General features: G+C 47.0%; 1 protein-coding gene across 1 annotated transcript in view; it reads left to right on the plus strand.

Moving 5' to 3' along the window:
* The first annotated feature begins 248 nt into the window (after positions 1-248).
* The window catches only part of LOC128461466 (collagen alpha-1(XIV) chain), a 45,950-nt gene continuing 26,527 nt past the window's right edge, over positions 249-19,671 (plus strand). The window contains exons 1-5 of the mRNA XM_053446390.1: positions 249-525; positions 1,892-1,994; positions 7,568-7,684; positions 13,013-13,156; positions 13,280-13,360. Of these exons, the coding sequence (XP_053302365.1) occupies positions 1,913-1,994; positions 7,568-7,684; positions 13,013-13,156; positions 13,280-13,360 (424 nt within the window). The 5' untranslated portion in view covers positions 249-525; positions 1,892-1,912. The remainder of the gene's footprint in view (positions 526-1,891; positions 1,995-7,567; positions 7,685-13,012; positions 13,157-13,279; positions 13,361-19,671) is intronic.

Consider the following 19,671-nt stretch of genomic DNA (forward strand, 5'->3'; position numbering starts at 1 on the left):
GTCCGACCTTCTGAGCCTTTGGTTCTCAGAAGGATGCATCTGAAGGATCCTTGGAAACGGGTCGAGTTGCACCGGCCACACAGCTTCAAACAGAGTACTAGTACTAGGCCTATCAGTACTACTACACTGTAGTAGTGTAAACTGTAATACTGTAATACTGAGGAATGCATGTGTGTTGCAGCTGAGCCCTGTGAGGAGGTTTTATTTTGAAGGGCTCGGGCCGGTAGTGCTGCGCTGTGTCACCTGCGCTCAGCGGAGGAGTCAGAGGCGCAGTGAGGAGCAGGGAGCTCCAGTCATCGGTCCGGAGAGGAGGAGGAGAACATCTGCTCTGTGGAGGAGAACAGAGGAGCTGAGGAGGAGAACATCTGCTCTGTGGAGGAGAACAGAGGAGCTGAGGAGAAGAACATCGGAGCTGTGGAGGAGAACTGAGGAGCTGTGGAGGAGAACATCTGCTCTGAGGAGGAGAACTGAGGAGCTGAGGAGGAGAACATATTTTCTGAGGAGGAGAACATCGGAGCTGAGGAGGTGCGTCTGCTCTTCATCTTTTATTCTCTCTCTCTAATCCAACACTCAAATACACACTAAATAAAACCCGTGCAACCTAAAGAGAACCCGCGGACACACGCGCGCGCCTTTACGCACACGCAGCGTGTTGCGGGTGGCGCGTGCTCAGCTCACCTGAGCTCCTCTGAGCTTCATCTCCTGGAAACACAAAGTTCCTCAGGAGTCACACCTGGTTCTGGATCGTCCTCTGCGCGTGTTTCTGTGCGCGTCATGTCTCTATACGTATTTACACTCACGCGTGTTTCTGTGCGCGTCATGTCTCTGTTGGAAACACGCAGCAGATCCACGACAGGAACATTTTACACTCACACGTGTTTCTCTAACTTTGAATCTCACCTGGTGAAAATACCAACGTGCTCTGTTGTTAATAATCATAAATGAATGACATTTTTTCTTCAGGTTTTCTAACGTTATATTGAAAACGTTGTGTGTTGGTTGAGTGGAAACAGATTTTTAGAGATGTTCGTGTTTCACCTCCGGCTCCTTCAGAGTTTATATATTAATTCAGGATCTGATTCACTTTGATCCACGTTCAGGTTGAAATCCTCCGAAATGATGAGAAATGTGTCATTTGGGACTAATTAATAAAATCACATTGATATTGATAAGCATCAGAATCTGTTTCCAGTTTAACTCTTGAATGGGTTGAAAAAACTCACTGATAAATCATCATGAAGCTTCTCTCGTTGGTTATTAAATTATTATCTTTCATTATATGAAGTAAGAATTATGAAATGAAGACTTTGTGCAAATTTACAGACAGAAATCTGAACATCAGATTAATCCTGAATCAAATTTCATGTTTGGTCCTGTTGACATTTTAGAGACGAAGGTTTTTACATTTTAGACCAGAGGAGGATTCAAGTTCCTCTGCTCTCTCACTCACTCCTCCCTCCTCTCCCTCCTCTCCCTCCTCTTCCTCCTCTCTTCCTCCTCTCTTTCTCCTCTCTTCCTCCCCTCCTTCCTCTTCCTCCCTTCCCTCCTCTCCCTCCTCTCTCCCTCCTCTCCCTCCTCTTCCTCTGTATCTCCCTCCTCTCCCTCCTCTTCCTCCTCCCCCTCCTCTCCTCCTCTCCTCCTCTCCTCCTCTTCCTCCTCTCCCTCCTCTCCCTCCTCTCCCTCCTCTCCCTCCTCTTCCTCCCCTTCCTCCTCTCACTCCTCTCCCTCCCCCTCCTCTCCTCTTCTCCCTCCTCTCCTCCTCTTCCTCCCCTCCCTCCTCTCCCTCCCCTCCCTCCTCTTCCTCTGTATCTCTCTCCTCTCCATCCTCTCTCCCTCTCCCTCCTCTCCTCCTCTCCCTCCTCTTCCTCTGTCCTCCCCCTCTCCTGCTCAGGTCACGTCTTGCTGTCCCAGGATGCATTGCTCCGTCAGGCCGGGTCTGTGCCTGCTGGGCTTGGTTCTCATCTCTCTGGTCCCTCAGCCGGCGCGAGGCCAAGGTAAGTGCCACCACTAACCTGCCTTCTACTCCGAGGCCAGCAGGGGGCATCACGCACAGCTACAGCAGCTTTCTAACAAAACGTCCCGCGGGGCCGAACGTGACGTTTCCTGGTCACTGAGAGTCCGAGTGTTCAATCCCGGTGATAAACTGTGAGGACGTTCCCCAGCGGTAGAGCTAGACACAGGTCTGACTCCGTGAACCAGGAGAACCAGTTTCTAGCTCTGCCACAGGAACACCAGAAGTTCTGTGGTTCCGAACACGACCGACAGCTTCCTCATCATGATGAAGCTTGTCTCTCTTGTTTCTGCAGAGCTTCAGCTTGTTGTGTGAAATAGCTTTTAAATCAGGGATGAAAACCTACAAACAGCAAAGAGTTGAGTTCCACGTGTGAAGCAGGAGATTGAAAACAGCTGACCTCAGGGTTTCCTCCATCTTGATTCACTGTGAGCTCGACCTCACAGACGCTGCTGATCTGGACGTGAACGAGAGGTTCTGCTGAACACACGTGTGGTGGGCGTGTCCTCGTGATGAATCATTTACTGCAGCCTCAGCAGACCTCACTGTGGCGCTGGTGTGGAAACACATCGCTTGTTTTTCTGCAGCTTCGTCCTCAAAGAATTTTTATTTAGAAGTTTTCGTTTTTCATTGAATTTCCCTCTGGTGTTTGTCTCGGTGGGGGGGGGGGGGTTGCTGAACTCCTAATGAGGAGACGTGTTCTGCCGACAGACGGCTGTGGCGTGTTCTGTCGCCCTGAGATTCATCCACACGTGTTCAGATTATTTATTTATCTGTTCAAAGGGAATTCTAACTCGTGTTACAGATGTGAAATCTTCTACCTCTTCATGATCCTCTCTTCCATCTGCTCATGCACATCATGTTCTCTCCTTGTTTCCTGTCGTCTCTCACTCTGTTGAACTTATTCAGAGATGAACACGTTATCTCTTTAACACAGAGCCTCTTTGACCCCGGTGTTGACCTTTGACCGACGCTCTGCTCACAGCTTCTCTGTAGATCGATGTTCAGACTGTGAGATCAGCTGATCGAGTGCAAGCGGGAGTCACGATGACGCTTTGTGTTTCCAGTTTGTTTGAAGTGAGAATGTGACGCTAACGTAGAGACGTTTGGCCCCGAGTCAGTTTGGTTCTTCACGTTAACACATTCTGCATCAGGAAGCTTTCAGACCTGAAACAGGACCAGACCTGCTCGATGCTGCAGAGATCAGATCCACAAAGAAGTGACATCATCACTGTGCATCAACCGCTGTCAAATCCACCAAACTCTGTTCAGAACTCTTCATGTTTCACAGTTTCCTGCTGAATATTGGAGATAAACTCAGTTTTTTATTAACTTCAGAGTGTTTTTAACTGATCTCAGTTCAGCTTCACTCTTCAGCTGATTGTGTCTGTGACTCTCAGTCAGTTGTTCTCTCAGGAGATGGAACCCACTCAGCAGAGTCACAGACGCTCAGGGAGAGAAGAATCAGAATCAGAATCAGAAGTATTTTATTGCCAAGTAGGTTTACACCTACAAGGAATTTGCTCTGGTAATTGGTGCATACAATGAACATAGAAACAGGAGGAAACTTTCTCTTGTTCACACTCACACATCAGACTCACTTCATCAAGCTGCTGGTTTCAGGTGAAGAAGTGAAAAGAGGAGGACCCAGGATAGAGCCCTGTGGAACACCTTTTATAAACCTCATGGTCTTTGAATCACTAGAAGCTACTGCCTGGTTATCTGAGGTACGTGGGTCAGTGAAGATTAACCTTATCTCAACTCAGTGAACCATCAACCTCATGTTAATCAAACTGAGAAGTGAGAAACTAAAACCAGTAAAGATTTGGCCCTTATAAATAAAAAATAACCTGAGTGAATATTAGATAATAGTGGTAAATGTGTGTTTTACCGTAGCCTGTATATATTGAGATGTTAAATCGACTCCCCCCCCCGACCGACCCGGTGAAGCTGCAGCTTGACGTTGGAGCAGCAGAGTCACTTACTGGTTTTTGGCCAGTGAACTGAAACCACAGCATTCCTGAGCGAGGGCGCCTCAGTGAGAGGAGCTGAGGAGTTACGATCTGGACAGGTTCCAGAAACTCCTCAAGTCCTCGAGTCAGACGAGCTGAGATAACAGTCGACCTCAGATTCATATTTATTCTGTGTTGATAACTGAGTTGAACCTTTTCAAGGTGTTTTTGTTTAATCTGCAGTGTTCATCCTGTTCTCTGCTTCCCAGGTTTCACTGCAGATTGTAGAAAAGGTTAGCGAGCACTGTTAATAACTAATTACTTAGTCTCGTCCTAAATTCCTCTCCCAGCAGACGCCTGTCACCGAATCCCAGTTTAAGGTCAAAGAAAACGTCAGTGGCCCAGTTCAGCCTCTGAGGTTTGATCTGTGGTTTCTCCACCTGCAGGGAAACGCTGGTGTGGACTGTGGTCCCATGTCAGAGATGTTCTAGGTCACAGCTTCTCTACGTTTCATTTCTGAGAACGTCCGACATCAGTTTATAAAAACTATAAAAGCTTTATCTCTGGTTTGTAAGAACAGCGCCCTCTACCTGCCGCATGCCAAAATTAATGGGACATAGTCCGTAAATCAAGATGGACGACATTACTGTTCTCGAACAGTGAAGCCAAAACATCTCGATCGCCCCCTGGTGGCTGGCTGCAGTAGACGTTGATTGAATGTTTCAATCAGGATACTGACTCCTGATTGGTCGACACGTGTATGGGCGGGACCTTGATAGCGTGGCTCCACACCGGGATCACTGCTGCAAATGACGTTGAAAATACAAAATGGCGGTGTGCTTATCCAACATATTCAGTCTCCAACGTGCAGACGTGTCTTTCATCTGTGTTTACAGTTTATGATCTGATCCCATGATGCTTAAGGTGACACACGTTGACCCCCCCCCCCCACCCCCCGTTGACCGGTGTCGGCTGCTTGCACAAGATTCTCCAGGAAAAGTAGATGAAGATTCAATTTTCATCTTCACACTTGAGGCCTTTGTCTTCACCAGGAGGTTTCCTCAGTATTCAATACATGTTTCTGTGTGAGAATACAATCTCACAGAGAAGTGTGCATGTACATGTGTGTGTGTGTGTGTGTGTGTGTGTGTGTGTGTGTGTGTGTGTGTGTGTGCGTGGCTGCAAAGGAACCAGGTTTCTAAAACTAAAGCTTCACAGATAAAAAGCTGCACAAAGATTTGTATGTGCACCGGAGTTCAATTTTCCTCCTGTTTTGGGCAAACGTAAATAATTCATGCACACACATGCTCACACTCCAGTCGCACTGACACGGCTACACACAACATTCGCACACGCGGTTCCACTGCACAACAAACAGAGAGGTGCGAAGTATCTGCGTCTGGAGTCATTTGGGATTTGAGCAGCTCTCTGCAGATGAGAGATAAACCCTGAGCTGAAATCCAGCCCTCGCTCTCTTCCCCAGGTCGGTGAGATAATTGCTTCAGTATTCCTCATGTGTGTTTGTATATAAATATATTTGCCTGCTGTTGAATGCGCCGACTTCAAGCTCTCTCCATTGAAACTGGGATTATCCTCCCAGTGCTGAACTCAAGTTTCTTCACGTACCTACATGGGTTTATGTTTTCTGCAGATGACGACTCGTGTGAAAGCGGCGGTTCACCCGAAAATCTGTTTATGTGTTAAATCTCATCAGCTCGACTAAATCCTGTGTTGTTGGAAGAAGCTGATTCAAAGAAAGATGATAATTAACTTCAAAACTGTGTCGTCCTCAACACGACTGTGGGATTAGCTCCGTCAGCACATCACAGAACCAGAGGGACACACACTCCTCCACCAGCAGCCTCCTTATGAAGCCTCAGTGAGATTCACACTTCATCTGAATCTGAAGCACATTTCATAAACACTCTCAAATATCATCCCATAAACATCCGGATCATCGATGACATTAAAAGGATCTGCCCCTGAATATTCAAACATCATATTTATTATCATCACTGTAAATGACCCGGCTGCATTTTGTCCCAAACAGACACACACACACACACACACACACACACACACACACACACACACACACACACACACACACACACACACACACACACACACACACACATCCTCTAAAGGTTCTCTGATGATTTAGTTTTGGGTGAACCGTCCCTCTCAGCCTCCTGTCTCTCACCGTCTGTGTATTTAAAGAAGTCGGCGCAGCAGATGGCTCACCTCATGACGAGGACACAAACACACAAGTTTGTGGGTTTTTTGTTTTGCAGCCCGTGGCTTATCTTTTTGTTTTGTGTCGTTGACAAACGGAGATGTGGAATGCTTCTCCATGAGTTCTCCTCCTCTGGGATTTGGCTCTGCCGGTGTGAAAGTGATGGGGGGATGTGGTTGTTGACCTGGAGATGTGGTTGTTGGCATCGCAGCGCTTTACAATGGCCTCGCTCCAGTGTTTGAATCTGAAATCACAACAACACTGCTCCGTCAATCAGCATCACACTTTGGAGAAGTGGGATAAAGTGGGCGTGACGCAGCGTTGTTGACTTTCTGATGGTTTCACAGGTCGAGGCCGTCGTAAAGAGGATCTAGAGTTTCAGCTGGTGGTCGATGTGCTGAACGTCTGACTACAGGAGAGGAATAGTTCTCATGCTATTCCAGAACCTTCTCCCTTCGGTGTCCCTTTGTTCTCTCTCTCTCTTCATGCAGTTAAAACAGAGTCTCGTTCACTCCTTCCTCTCATCCTCCTCTTTCTCCTGACGACGATTTCAAAGCACAGACGCAGCAAGAGAAGGAAAAGAAAGCAAATGAGATCGGGACGGGGGAGTAGAGAGAGAGGGAGAGAGAGAGAGAGGGAGAGAGAGGGAGAGAGAGAGAGAGGAAGAGCGAGGGTGAGAATGAAATGATTGAAGGATACATGGGGGGGGGGGGGATTAATCAGGAAGAAAGGCAGGGGCGTTGCTTTGATGCCGCCGGTAAGTGGAACACAGAGGAAGACCTGTCGTTCGCCCACAGGGACAAATGAGCATGATAGACGAGGAAGACGAGGATGAGGAAGAGGAGGAGAATGGGACTTTGCTTTTTAATGTGACATCGATCTAATCTCTCTCTCTCTCTCTGAAGTGTGTCCTCCCGTTCGGATGAGATTCATCCTCCTCTCTCGTGTTCTTTCCTTCCTAACTGTTGAGACCAGATGGAGCGAGCACCATCACCCTGGAGGGAGTTCAGTCTGACAAGTCGATCGATGCATCACCGAGCAGGAACAACCTGCGTCTCCGTCAAACGTCCCCCAGCGAGACAACCAGGCTGCTGAGGACACTTCTGTCACTTTATTAAACACAACATATGGTCACGTTAATACATAAGAGGTGGAACCCTCTGTTGGAAAATTTACCATAAGAAAACTGAACTCAATCCAGGGTTATGGATCAAACCCACTAATATGCATTTAGTCTCAAATCCAAACCTTGGACTTGTGGATGCTGCATGACAGGGATCATCTGTTTTATCCACTCATTCCTATATTTACAGTTTTAATCCGATGTTTATCTCGTAAAGCTGTTTGTGTCCTTCTGTCTCCGCCCAGTTTCATCGCCGCGAAGATTCCGAGCCAAAGTCCTGAGTCCCACGAAGCTGCAGGTTCTGTGGAAGGAGCCGAAAGGACAGTTTGAAAGCTACAAGGTGGTTTACACCACACGACCAGGTACGACTCCGCTGGAGAAACACACGGGTCAGAAATTAGTTTTCAGATCAAGCTGCTTCACGGTTTGAAGTGAAAGTTCTGAAGTCTGAGGTGAAGGGAGTTTCTCTCTTCTCTAAACACCAACGCTCCTGAAACACCTCGTGCAGATCGTACGTCTCACATCGCTAACATCTGACATGCCCCCTAACTAAGCTATTCAGACACGCCCCCTAACTAAGCTATTCAGACACGCCCCCTAACTAAGCTATTCAGACACGCCCCCTAACCAAGCTAAACAGACACACCCCCTAACTAGGCTATTCAGACACGCCCCCTAACTAAGCTATTCAGACACGCCCACTAACTAAGCTATTCAGACACGCCCCCTAACTAGACTATTCAGACACGCCCCCTAACTAAGCTATTCAGATACGCCCCCTAACCAAGCTAAACAGACACACCCCCTAACTAGGCTATTCAGACACGCCCCCTAACTAAGCTATTCAGACACGCCCCCTAACCAAGCTAAACAGACACACCCCCTAACTAAGCTATTCAGACACGCCCCCTAACCAAGCTAAACAGACACACCCCCTAACTAGGCTATTCAGACACGCCCCTTAACTAAGCTATTCAGACACGCCCCATAACTAAGCTATTCAGATACGCCCCCTAACCAAGCTAAACAGACACGCCCCCTAACCAAGCTAAACAGACACACCCCCTAACTAGGCTATTCAGACACGCCCCTTAACTAAGCTATTCAGTCACGCCCCTTAACTAAGCTATTCAGTCACGCCCCCTAACTAGGCTAAACAGACACACCCCCTAACTAGGCTATTCAGACACGCCCCCTAACTAGGCGATTCAGACACGCCCCCTAACTAGGCGATTCAGCCACGCCCCCTAACTAGGCTATTCAGACACGCCCCCTAACTAGTCTATTCAGTCACGCCCCCTAACTAGGCTATTCAGACACGCCCCCTAACTAGACTATTCAGACACGCCCCCTAACAAAGAGTGGAGATGTCCTTCTGATGATCAGGGTGATTATTGTGATGGTTCCCTGAACGTGCACAGTTTCCTCTAATGATCTCCAGACTGACGGGAGGTTAGATGACTTCTGCTTCTTCGTGGTGAACCATTAAAACTTTATGGATGTTCTGACGCTGCACTGACTCAGCAGGTTTTCTGCTGACGCTGCTGAACGTGGTCGACTCTGATGCGTTGACGTGTTTGTGAGAAATGAAGTCGTTTGGTTTTATTCAGTTTCAGCAGATGATGATGATCTGAATCCTCGTGTTGAATTGTTTATGCTTCTGTTGTAAAAACAGTAGTTTGTGTTTCTACGTGAGAGTTGACGGCCGACTGTGAAGTCACGTACGTTTACGATCTAAAGAGCAGGAAATGAAACAGTGTCGTCTGAAGCTGGTGGAACGTCTCTCTGCAGGAATCTTCTAGTTTAAACTTGATTTATCAGGAACTCTCTCTCTCCTCCTGTCGCGTCCTGCCTGTTCTCACACGCCCCATAACTAGGCTATTCAGACACGCCCCCTAACTAGGCTATTCAGACACGCCCCCTAACCAAGCTAAACAGACACACCCCCTAACTAGGCTATTCAGACACGCCCCTTAACTAAGCTATTCAGTCACGCCCCCTAACTAGATTATTCAGTCACGCCCCCTAACTAAGCTATTCAGACACGCCCCATAACTAGTCTTTTCGGCCACGCCCCTAACTAGGCTAAACAGACACACCCCCTAACTAGGCTATTCAGACACGCCCCCTAACTAGGCGATTCAGACACGCCCCCTAACTAGGCTATTCAGACACGCCCCCTAACTAGTCTATTAAGTCACGCCCCCTAACTAGACTATTCAGTCACGCCCCCTAACTAGACTATTCAGTCACGCCCCCTAACTAGGCTATTCAGACACGCCCCCTAACTAGTCTATTCAGTCACGCCCCCTAACTAGACTATTCAGTCACGCCCCCTAACTAGTCTATTCAGTCACGCCCCCTAACTAGACTATTCAGACACGCCCCCTAACATAGAGTGGAGATGTCCTTCTGATGATCAGGGTGATTATTGTGATGGTTCCCTGAACGTGCACAGTTTCCTCTAATGATCTCCAGACCGACGGGAGGTTAGATGACTTCTGCTTCTTCGTGGTGAACCATTAAAACTTTATGGATGTTCTGACGCTGCACTGACTCAGCAGGTTTTCTGCTGACGCTGCTGAACGTGGTCGACTCTGATTCGTTGACGTGTTTGTGAGAAATGAAGTCGTTTGGTTTTATTCAGTTTCAGCAGATGACGATGATCTGAATCCTCGTGTTGAATTGTTTATGCTTCTGTGTGAAAACAGTAGTTTGTGTTTGTACGTGAGAGTTGACGGCCGACTGTGAAGTCACGTACGTTTACGATCTAAAGAGCAGGAAATGAAATAGTGTCGTCTGAGGCTGGTGGAACTTCTCTCTGCAGGAATCTTCTAGTTTAAACTTGATTTATCAGGAACTCTCTCTCTCCTCCTCCTGTCGCGTCCTGCCTGTTCTCACACTCACCCACTTCACACCTGGACGCTGTGAGGGATCGGTTGTTTAGTGCCCTGCTCAAGGGTTCCTCGGCCGTAACGTCCTGCAGCACGATGCAGCATGAAAGAACTCGAAAGAACTGAAACGAGCAGATTTAGAGGACGACAGGATCAGAACCTGAGTCTGGACAGGACAGACGGGTTCCTGCTGCAGCTTCACAGACCGTGGTTTCATCTGGAGGAGCCTGTTGTTCTTTTGTGGGTTTGAAATCCATAAAAATTCAAAAAGTTCAAAAAGTGATGAACTCACGTAGGATCATCGCTGAGCCGCTCTGTCATTAACATCAGACAGTGTGAAAACAGGTGCAGAGGTTTTTACTGCTCGTGGAGGTGACGCCTCCAGCGCCGGTCGGATCACAGAGAGACAAGTGTCCCTGGAGGTCGTGAGCAGCAGGTCCACAGTGTGAACATCCTAGAGATCCCACTGGTTTATCACCTGCTTACTCTTTACATTTTACCAGTTCAAATTGTCTGTTATTGGTTTTATGGAGAAGTTTATTAAACATTTCTCTTCCTCTGCACCGGTGACGGAAGCCAGAGGCGTTAAGCTTTTCAAGGTCACTGGGACTTTAACACATCTCAGGAACTCCTTCAGGGAACTTCCTCAAATTTGGTATCAACGTTCAATTCAAGTCAAAGATGAACTGGTTTGTTTTTTGTGGTCAATGGTCAATGGTCAAATTCACTGTGACCTTGCGAATCCCTCGTTTGAGCCTTTCTGTTAGCTGGAGGACAGTGACACCACCATGACGACCCGGCACCAACACTGCCACACTTAACCGGGTTCTGCAACATGCTGCCTTCAGGTACCGCTCAGTTCTGAAGAAGGGAAAGACAGAAGAACAGATTTAGAAAAGTGAGAGGAAGTGAAGGGAGGTGAGAGGGGGGGGGCTGATCTCAGCGTGAGGACGATCCAGTTTCCTTCTAAAGTCGAGCCTCTTCCTGTCTCACATTCAAGCTTCTACTCCCAGAAAGTGATTCTTTTATTTCTAACTTTGACTTTTCTCGATTGTTAAGGAACTTACTCCTGTTTTTAAAAGTTTGCAGGACTTTGTTCCGTCAGTCATTTTGCAGGAGCAGATGGTGGAAACGAGATTCAGACACTTTAAGCTGTTGAGTTTGAGCAGGAGGCGAAATGACACGATTAGTTTAATCTCACACACAAAGAATAAAACATCAGACTGAAGCTAATCTGCTGCTGCTACGACAGTTAAACATGGTCCTGCAGGATTCACTGCTTCTCTTTCATTTCTTCTTTTCTTCTTCTCTTGTTCATATTTCTGTCTGTCCCTTGATTCTTCTCGGTTGTGTGGTTTCTCCCTGATCTGCTCTTTGCTGGTTTCCCCTCGGGCGATAATAAAGTGTGAGGCTCCTCGGCTCCTCGGCTCCTCGGCTCCTCGGCCCCGGGCGGATCACAGCTCATCTTCTTCTCTGGACAGGTTGAGTGATGGTGTCACTCTCAGATAGTTAGTGTGATGGTTTGATGCTGTGTGAGAACGTGCAGGTGTGTGTGTAGCTGGCCTGACCCACATGGAGCTGAAACTGATATCAGTGAGTAAAGAGAAATTCCTCTCTTACCAGAGCCTCACTGGGTTTTCAGGCTGTTTACCTGCCGGCACCTGGAGGAAGCTCTAATAACTAAGAATATTAGTACTAATAATAACAAGCTGTCCTGTTAGAGCGGGCGTCCCACATACTGAGGCATGTGTCCTGCTGCAGCAGCTGCAGGTTCGATTCCCACACGTTCCCAGTCTGTCCCCGTTCTCTGTCTCCTCATTTCAAACTTACCTTCCAGTCGATAAAGAGAAAAGCGTCTTCAACATATCGATCAATGATTATCAAACTAATAATGGATAAACAGATTTCTATGACATCTGATGAAAGGATGTGACAGAACTTATTAAATCGAAATTAACTTAAATTGTTGTAAATCCAGGATTTCTTTCCTCACTTTCTTGGAGGTTGGAGATTTTATAAGATTTCTCAGAGAATAATTCATGAATCCTGATGAAAAATACATATTTAGAGTCTGATATTCATGAGGGTTTATTTAAAGAGACTTTTGGAACTCCTCTGAGTGACGCTCTGTTTTCCTTCCTGCCTCCTCGCACCTTATTCATCTCTCTCGTGTCCTCTTTCAAAATGTCTTCATCTCTTATCTCATTATCTTGTCGTCTGTCTTCTCTTCCTTTGTTTCCTTCACTCTCCTTCCTCCTTCCTCCTTCCTTCCTCCTCAGTCGTCCCCCGGTTCTGACGCAGGTCGTTGTTTCTCGCTCCGCTAACACTCGGCTCACAGGCCGATGGCGAACGTCACCTGACAGGAAGTTCAGTCTGAGGTTGAATCTCGCTGTCGGTGATAAAACAGTTTTGAGGTTTCTCTTCATGCAGCTGAAACAGATGTTGTGAGTGGATGTGTTGACTTTGTGTGAACATAATTACATGGATTCCACCGGGTGATCCCTGAGTGTCACATTAGAGAAGAAGCCAGACACCGTCAAACCGCCTGAAGCTGCTTCTTTAAACACGAGGGGAAAGATGCAATTAACGCAGAATGAAACATAATGAAGTGTTTGTGCTTTGGAATCAAAAGTTTCTCATATTTCAAAGTGTTTATGAGTTTATTTAATCGTGTGTCTCAGTGTGGTGATGAAAAGTTCAAACTAGAATATAAAACTTGTCTCTGCATAAAGCGGTTTATATAAACCTTATTGTCCCTCTCTCTCTCTGATGTGGTTCCTCTCTCGCCCTGCACAGGTGGACAGAAGGAGGAAGTTCAGGTCTCGAAACAGGAAGCCAAGCTGCTCATCGAGGACTTTGACCCGTCCAAAGAATACGACTTTCAAATCGTCGCAGTCAGTGGAGGACGCGAGAGTAAACCTCTCCAGGCCAAACATGAAGGTAGGAGACTTTAACTCCGTCTAATCAGCTCCTCCTCTTCCTCCTCTTCCTCCTCCTCCTCCTCCTCCTCCTCCTCCTCCTCCACTATCACAGTAGTTTAACGTTAGCTGTTGTGTCTTGCAGCTCAGCGATCAGGCATCGAGGTGGTTCGGTCCCAGGGGAGACAAGACGCCGGGGTCAACGAGGACAACGAGATCTCGGAAGGTAAGACGCTCGGCGGGTTAACAGGAGGAAAACCAGGAGAACGGAGAAGATTCATTCATCCGTCTGTCGGGAGGCTGGATTCAGAAGAAGAAGAAGAAGAAGAAGGAGGAGAAGGAGGAGAAGGGGAAGAAGAAGAAGAGGAAGAGTAAGAAGGAGGAGAAGACGAAGAAGGAGAAGAAGAAGAAGAAGAAGAAGAAGAAGAAGAGGCAGAAGGAAGAAGAAGGAGGAGAAGGGGAAGAAGAAGAAGAGGAAGAGTAAGAAGGAGGAGAAGACGAAGAAGGAGAAGAAGAAGAAGAAGAAGAAGAAGAAGAAGAGGAAGAAGGTAGAAGAAGAAGAAGTCCTGTATCCTCCACGTTTCTGCTCTGACACAGTTTTAAACGTGGACTGGTTTCAAACCATTGAACCAGTGCACGGTGGAACCAGGTGAGCTGAGGATGACGAGGCCTCAGGTTCACTGAGGAAGGATTTGGATTCATAAATCAAACACTTCCTCTTTTTTTGGAAACAGACACTTCGTGTGTTTTTTTCTGATTATTACTCCGACACATCTGAAGAAGCACAGACGCCTGTGAGCGTAATATTCCTGCAATTTCACGGCGATTATCATCGAGTCTCATTCCCGGAGAAAACGGAGGCAGAGGAAATAAAACGTTAGGAAACAAAGGGACGAGGAGCGAGAGGCTGCGGCTAGCAGGAAATGAAGGGGGGGGGGGGGGGGGGTAATCGCTGAGCCAAACGATCAGGAACCAAACAGGAAACGAGCAGGTGAGACTGTGACTGTCCAGTTGTTCCTCAACATCTCCACGTTACACAGTTTAACACAAAGGAGCCTGAAGCCCATCACACTGAATCAAGACACACAACTCGTTTCACTATGTCCAGAAACCTAATATCTGGGATCCGAACCCAGAGACATCCAGGCTCTCAACCCAGCATGAGTGAGTGGCAGCTGTCAATCAGCGTCATCGCTCAAATAATCTGGATCCACTTTCAAGGAGTCAGTTGTGTTGTTGCATCATTTTGTGTTTTTGTCGTATCGGAATGTAAAATAATGAAAGTTCAGAACCCATGATGATATTTTCTGTTTCTTCTGCATCAGAACTGAACTGAATAAAAATGTTGTGAAACTGAAGCTTGTGTTGTCGACAGAAACCTGAGGCTGTGTTGTGTTCCTTTGCAGCTGTGTGTGTGTGTGTGTGTGTGTAGCTGTGTGAGTTGTGATTTGAAATGAGGAGCTGTGGTAATGATGGTGCATGATGGGACGACTGGGCAGATGCTTCCCCGGCGTCTCAAACTTAAATTACAGCTTCTGCTCTCAACGTCGTCACAAAGAGGAAAAGACCTGACGAGTAGAACCCGTCCCTCTCTCTCTCTAACAGGGGGGCGGGTCCTCCTCTCGCTCAGCTGTGATTGGCTGATGCATGAATGGATGGACATGTAAATATAATTCATTTTGTGGTTAGTGTTTGTGTGCGTCAGCTGCTGGAGCCGCCGCAGGCGACAGATGGGAGGAGAGAGGAGCCAGAGATGAAACACAGACACACAAAGACACACACTCACAGACACATACACAGACACACAAACCATCATCCCCTCCAGCTCCTCTCTCATCACTTTTTCTCATTACTCTTTTGGATCTTTGCTCCGTTGCCACTCTTTGAGTCTCTCTCTCTATTGAAAGGTTCAGAACTCAGATGACTTCACTCAGGACCATGTGCAGCGTTCGATTCCCACATGTCCTCCAAAACGTCCAGTTGTCTCTTGTTAGCTGTCCTTCTATTGTTGCTATGATAGCTGAGCTTCCACCACCAGTCCCACGTTGATGATTTAAAAGATTCCCGTCCTTCAGGAGATGAAGGTTAATGTAGATCTTTAGGTTCTGGAGGTTTGTTTGTCTCAGATCTGCTTCCAGATCAGATCCTAGAAGACGCTCAGCACGTTAACAGAAGGATTATTTGATATCCTCTTCAGTTTTCTAGAGGTGATGAAGATATGAATTTATTGAACATTTTCTGGTTTCTGTGATATGACCATCATCTCATCTCTCATATGTATGAGATGGTTTCACAGGTAACGATGGTTCTCGGACCAGTTCGTCGACTCTCAAACCAGTTTGACATGGTTCTTGTGTTGGTTTGTTTTAAGTCCCTTGTGGGAACCAGCTTGTTTCAGGACCAAACTACCTCCAGAGACGAGCTTCTGGTTTTCTCTGAGCTGGTTCGGCGACTCCTCTCGTTCTCTGTCACGTTCACTCTCCTCCATGTTAGTTTGTGTTGAGGGTGTAGATCTCCTGCTCTGTTGACGGCTCTGTTACGATGTCCCGGCTCAGGACAGCAGGACGAGTGTCTCTTGTAGTTTGAAGGTCGTCTGGACGAGTTCAGTTGGCGACTGGCAGCAGTTGTTGGGGATCACCAGCAGATGTTCTGAACCTTTGTGTCATCAGGTGTTTTGACCTGTTCATCACAGGTTCTCCTCGACTGAGGCCGACCCACATCAGGCTGATCAGAACTGGGTCCGTCCCCAGCACCCGGGGCCCAGTTCGTGTCTTTCCTCCTCAACCAGAGACATTTGCAGCGCTCTGCAGCCCCTCATGTTTATTATGGTCTGGTCTAAGAACACAAACCATCATCCAGAGGATTGGAAGTATGACCGTGAAGTGTGATCTGTGCCACGAGGACTGGGAGATAGATGTTCTCCTAGCTGCTCTGGTGTCCTCCTCCACCCTCCTCCTCCCTCCTCCTCTCAGTCTCAGCACCACCTCCCTCTCTGGTCTCCTCCTCCTCCCTCCTCCTCTCAGTCTCAGCACCACCTCCCTCTCTGGTCTCCTCCTCCACCCTCCTCCTCCCTCCTCCTCTCAGTCTCAGCACCACCTCCCTCTCTGGTCTCCTCCTCCACCCTCCTCCTCTCAGTCTCAGCACCACCTCCCTCTCTGGTCTCCTCCTCCACCCTCCTCCTCCCTCCTCCTCTCAGTCTCAGCACCACCTCCCTCTCTGGTCTCCTCCTCCACCCTCCTCCTCCCTCCTCCTCTCAGTCTCAGCACCACCTCCCTCTCTGGTCTCCTCCTCCACCCTCCTCCACCCTCCTCCTCTCAGTCTCAGCACCACCTCCCTCTCTGGGCTCGCAGCTCGCAGGCCGCTCCGTGCCCACACTTGCTGAATACCTCAGCTCCACCTCACAGGCCTCTTACAGCTGCAGGTCTGAGGGTTTGGCTGTTGTGTGTCTGTTGTGTGTCTGTGTCTGTGCGCTCTTGCCTCAGAGGTGGTGACACTGCATCTACATTGTGCTGATGAGAAGCTGAAGCCGGGTTTAGAGGTCTGGGTCCAGCTGTGTTGGGTTTTAACATCTTCTCTGAACTCTTCAGAGGACTGAGGTTCATGAGCCTGATGTGATTTACTTTGTGGTACGAGCCGGTGGTTGTGGTCTTTTTCTTCAGGCAGTTGTCGACTTGCTTGTGTAACAATGTTCTGAGCTTTGTCTGCATTATATCAGTCTCACATTCCTGCTGCACTTTCTTACCTGATCGGAATCCAAGTTATTCAAGGGGGGCGGGGCTTAGCGATCCGGCTCAATGGCGCACGCCGTTACATCACCGTCTTGTTGCTTTAGTCTACTCACCTGGAAAGTGTGTGTGTGTCTGTGTGTGTCTGTGTGTGTGTGTGTGTGTGTCTGTGTGTGTGTGTGTGTGTGTGTGTGTGTGTGTGTGTGTTCCCACATTCCTGAACCTACTGTATATCAGGCATATGTCCCTACAAGAATAGAAAAAAGCTGAGTTCAGTCGAAGGTGAAAGTACCAAACTATATTTTTAACTATAAATCACAGACAACATTTTAAAACCTGGAGTACGAGACACTCGCTGGGTTTGGTTGAGGCATAAAGATCAGTCAGCCGGGTTTATTAAGGTTTAATAGTTCATATCTCTGACACTTTATTTCACTACCTGATGAAACTGGTGAAAGAAGCTGATTCTTCCCTCGTGCTGAGTTCAAGTGCTGCAGGGAAACTTCCACTCCACACTGAAGAGTCTTTGTCATTTTCTTGAGCCGCTGGTTCAGATGAAATTTAAATCATATTTCTGTCTGTAACAGATTCATTGTGAAGACGTTTTGAGATGAATCGTTTTGTCCCTCGACTTCGACAAATAACCTGCAGAGTCAAATCTCATTATTACAAACAGGAGCTGGGGGAGAAGTGCAAGTTGTGGAATTGTTCAATTTTCATTTTTCAGCTGGATGTTCAGTGTCTGTTTGAACTTGTGACCTTTCATCTAGAGACACAAACACACACACACACAGAGAGTGAGGGTGTGTGTGTGTCTGTGTGTGTGTGTCTGTGTGTGTGACCCTTTATTGAAGTGTAATTCCTCGTCCATTTGTTGAGTCCACAATAATTAGACTGTCAGGAAAGGACAGACAGGAATAATTAAATCACAACTTGGACGTCATGTTCCAGTCTTCAGGCCAGGGAGTGTGTGTGTGTGTGTGTGTGTGTGTGTGTGTGTGTGTGTGTGTGTGTGTGTGTGTTATCTTGTGAGGATTCATTGTGCTTCAGGAGCTTTGTGTTGACTTCACTCAAACAGGTCGTCATGTCAGAGTTGAGGTTAGAATTAGATTAAAATAAGGGAAAGAGGACGTGTGTCCTCACAGCTATAGAAAGACGAGTGTTTGTGTTATAAGTTTTTTATTCTCAGCTCCCACAAGTATGAAGAGAATGAAGTTTGACCAGTAATCATCCAGCAGCAGTTTGCTGAGCACTGGTTCCCTGTGATTAAACTGGTATAAGATCGTATGGTTTATCATCTGAAACAGATCCTGGTTGAATCCAGGTGTGAACCTGATGACATCATGTGTTGTTTGTTGTATTTATCGCTGTTTCCTGTTTCTGCCTCGTCTCTTATCTCTTTTCTGATTTGCTTCTTTCTTCATTATCTCTTTTCCTTCAGTTTAATCTCTGTTCTTATCTTCTACTACTTGTTTTCCTTTTCTCCATCACAGGCTTTGAGTTGCTCTTCCTCTTCTCTCATTGTTTATCTGCTCTGTCTCTTTCTCTATCTCTCTGTGTTTCTCTTTCTTTCTGAAACGATTCTTCTCTTTTTCTTTCTGTCGTCGTGTTTGAATGATCAGATCATCCGTTCTTCTCTCAATGTTCCACAGTCACTTTAAAGCCGATTTTACCCTTAGTGTAGAAATCCAGCCGCTGTTTTTCTTGAACTTGATATCAGCAGCATTGTCAGTAGTAATATTGTTTTGACAGTAGTAGAAGTTCTGTCTTCAGTGATGTGTCTGTGATCCATGGTCCTGGTCTTCAGGTGACTTCACACACTTATTAAATCCCTCCTCAGTTTGTCCCAGTGATGGACGGAGGCTCTGCCGCCTGCTCTGTGTCTCTGGACAGATTTCATACAGATAAATAATGTTGTGTGTGAGCCACTGTCAACGATCTATAATTTATCTTCCAATAACTTCCATGTTGTTGTTTCCTTCTCTGCTGCTCCACTCGTCTCTGGAGTTTCTGTTGATTCACCGTCAGTCAAACCGTCTCCTGGGGGTTTTCAGCAGATGCACTTTGAGCTTTTGTTTGTTATCATGTGAAGGAGTCGACTGAAGCAGTGAGATAACAAACAGCCTGAAGCAGGGTTCATTGCTTTGTTTTTTATACACACACACACATATATATATATCTATATATATAGATCAGATTTCAGAGAATCTGTGACGCTGCTCGATGAGGAGCAGTAAGTTCTTCTCTTGCCTCCCTCTGATGAAGAGGAGGATGAGCTGGTTGAACTCTGCTGTTCGGTGACAGTGATGAAGTTCAATCTGCAGTGAGATCGTATAGAATCTCCTCCGGTGGAACAGCCACAGATCATCTGGTTCATCCTGATTCTCATCTAGAGATTTGTAGCTTGGCTCAGTTTCCATCCGACAGTAGCTTCATCATTTGAGACCTTTATCTTCTCAGAGACACTGTTTGTGATGAGTTTGCTCGTTTAATGCACAACACACAATCACATTCACACTGTCGCACATCTCTCCACAACCAGCAGGAACACTCAGTCCCTGAACAGAGTCCCTGGTGGAACTCAGTGCCTTGCTCAAGGGCTCTCCAGTGACTGTTAATTAGACCTGCTGCATTTCTCCAGTTCCCATTTCTACTGATGCAGGAGAAACAAACCTTCAACTCACATGCAGCCAAATGACACCATCAGCAAAACAGAACAGGTTTTTATTAACGTTGAGTTTACAGCTGAACGCAGAGTTTATAAAGATGGACGACTTGACAGGTCCCAAAAAGTGAAGCCAGAACCCTTAGC

This window comes from Pleuronectes platessa, chromosome 18, assembly GCF_947347685.1.
Source record: "Pleuronectes platessa chromosome 18, fPlePla1.1, whole genome shotgun sequence".
NCBI lineage: Eukaryota > Metazoa > Chordata > Actinopteri > Pleuronectiformes > Pleuronectidae > Pleuronectes > Pleuronectes platessa.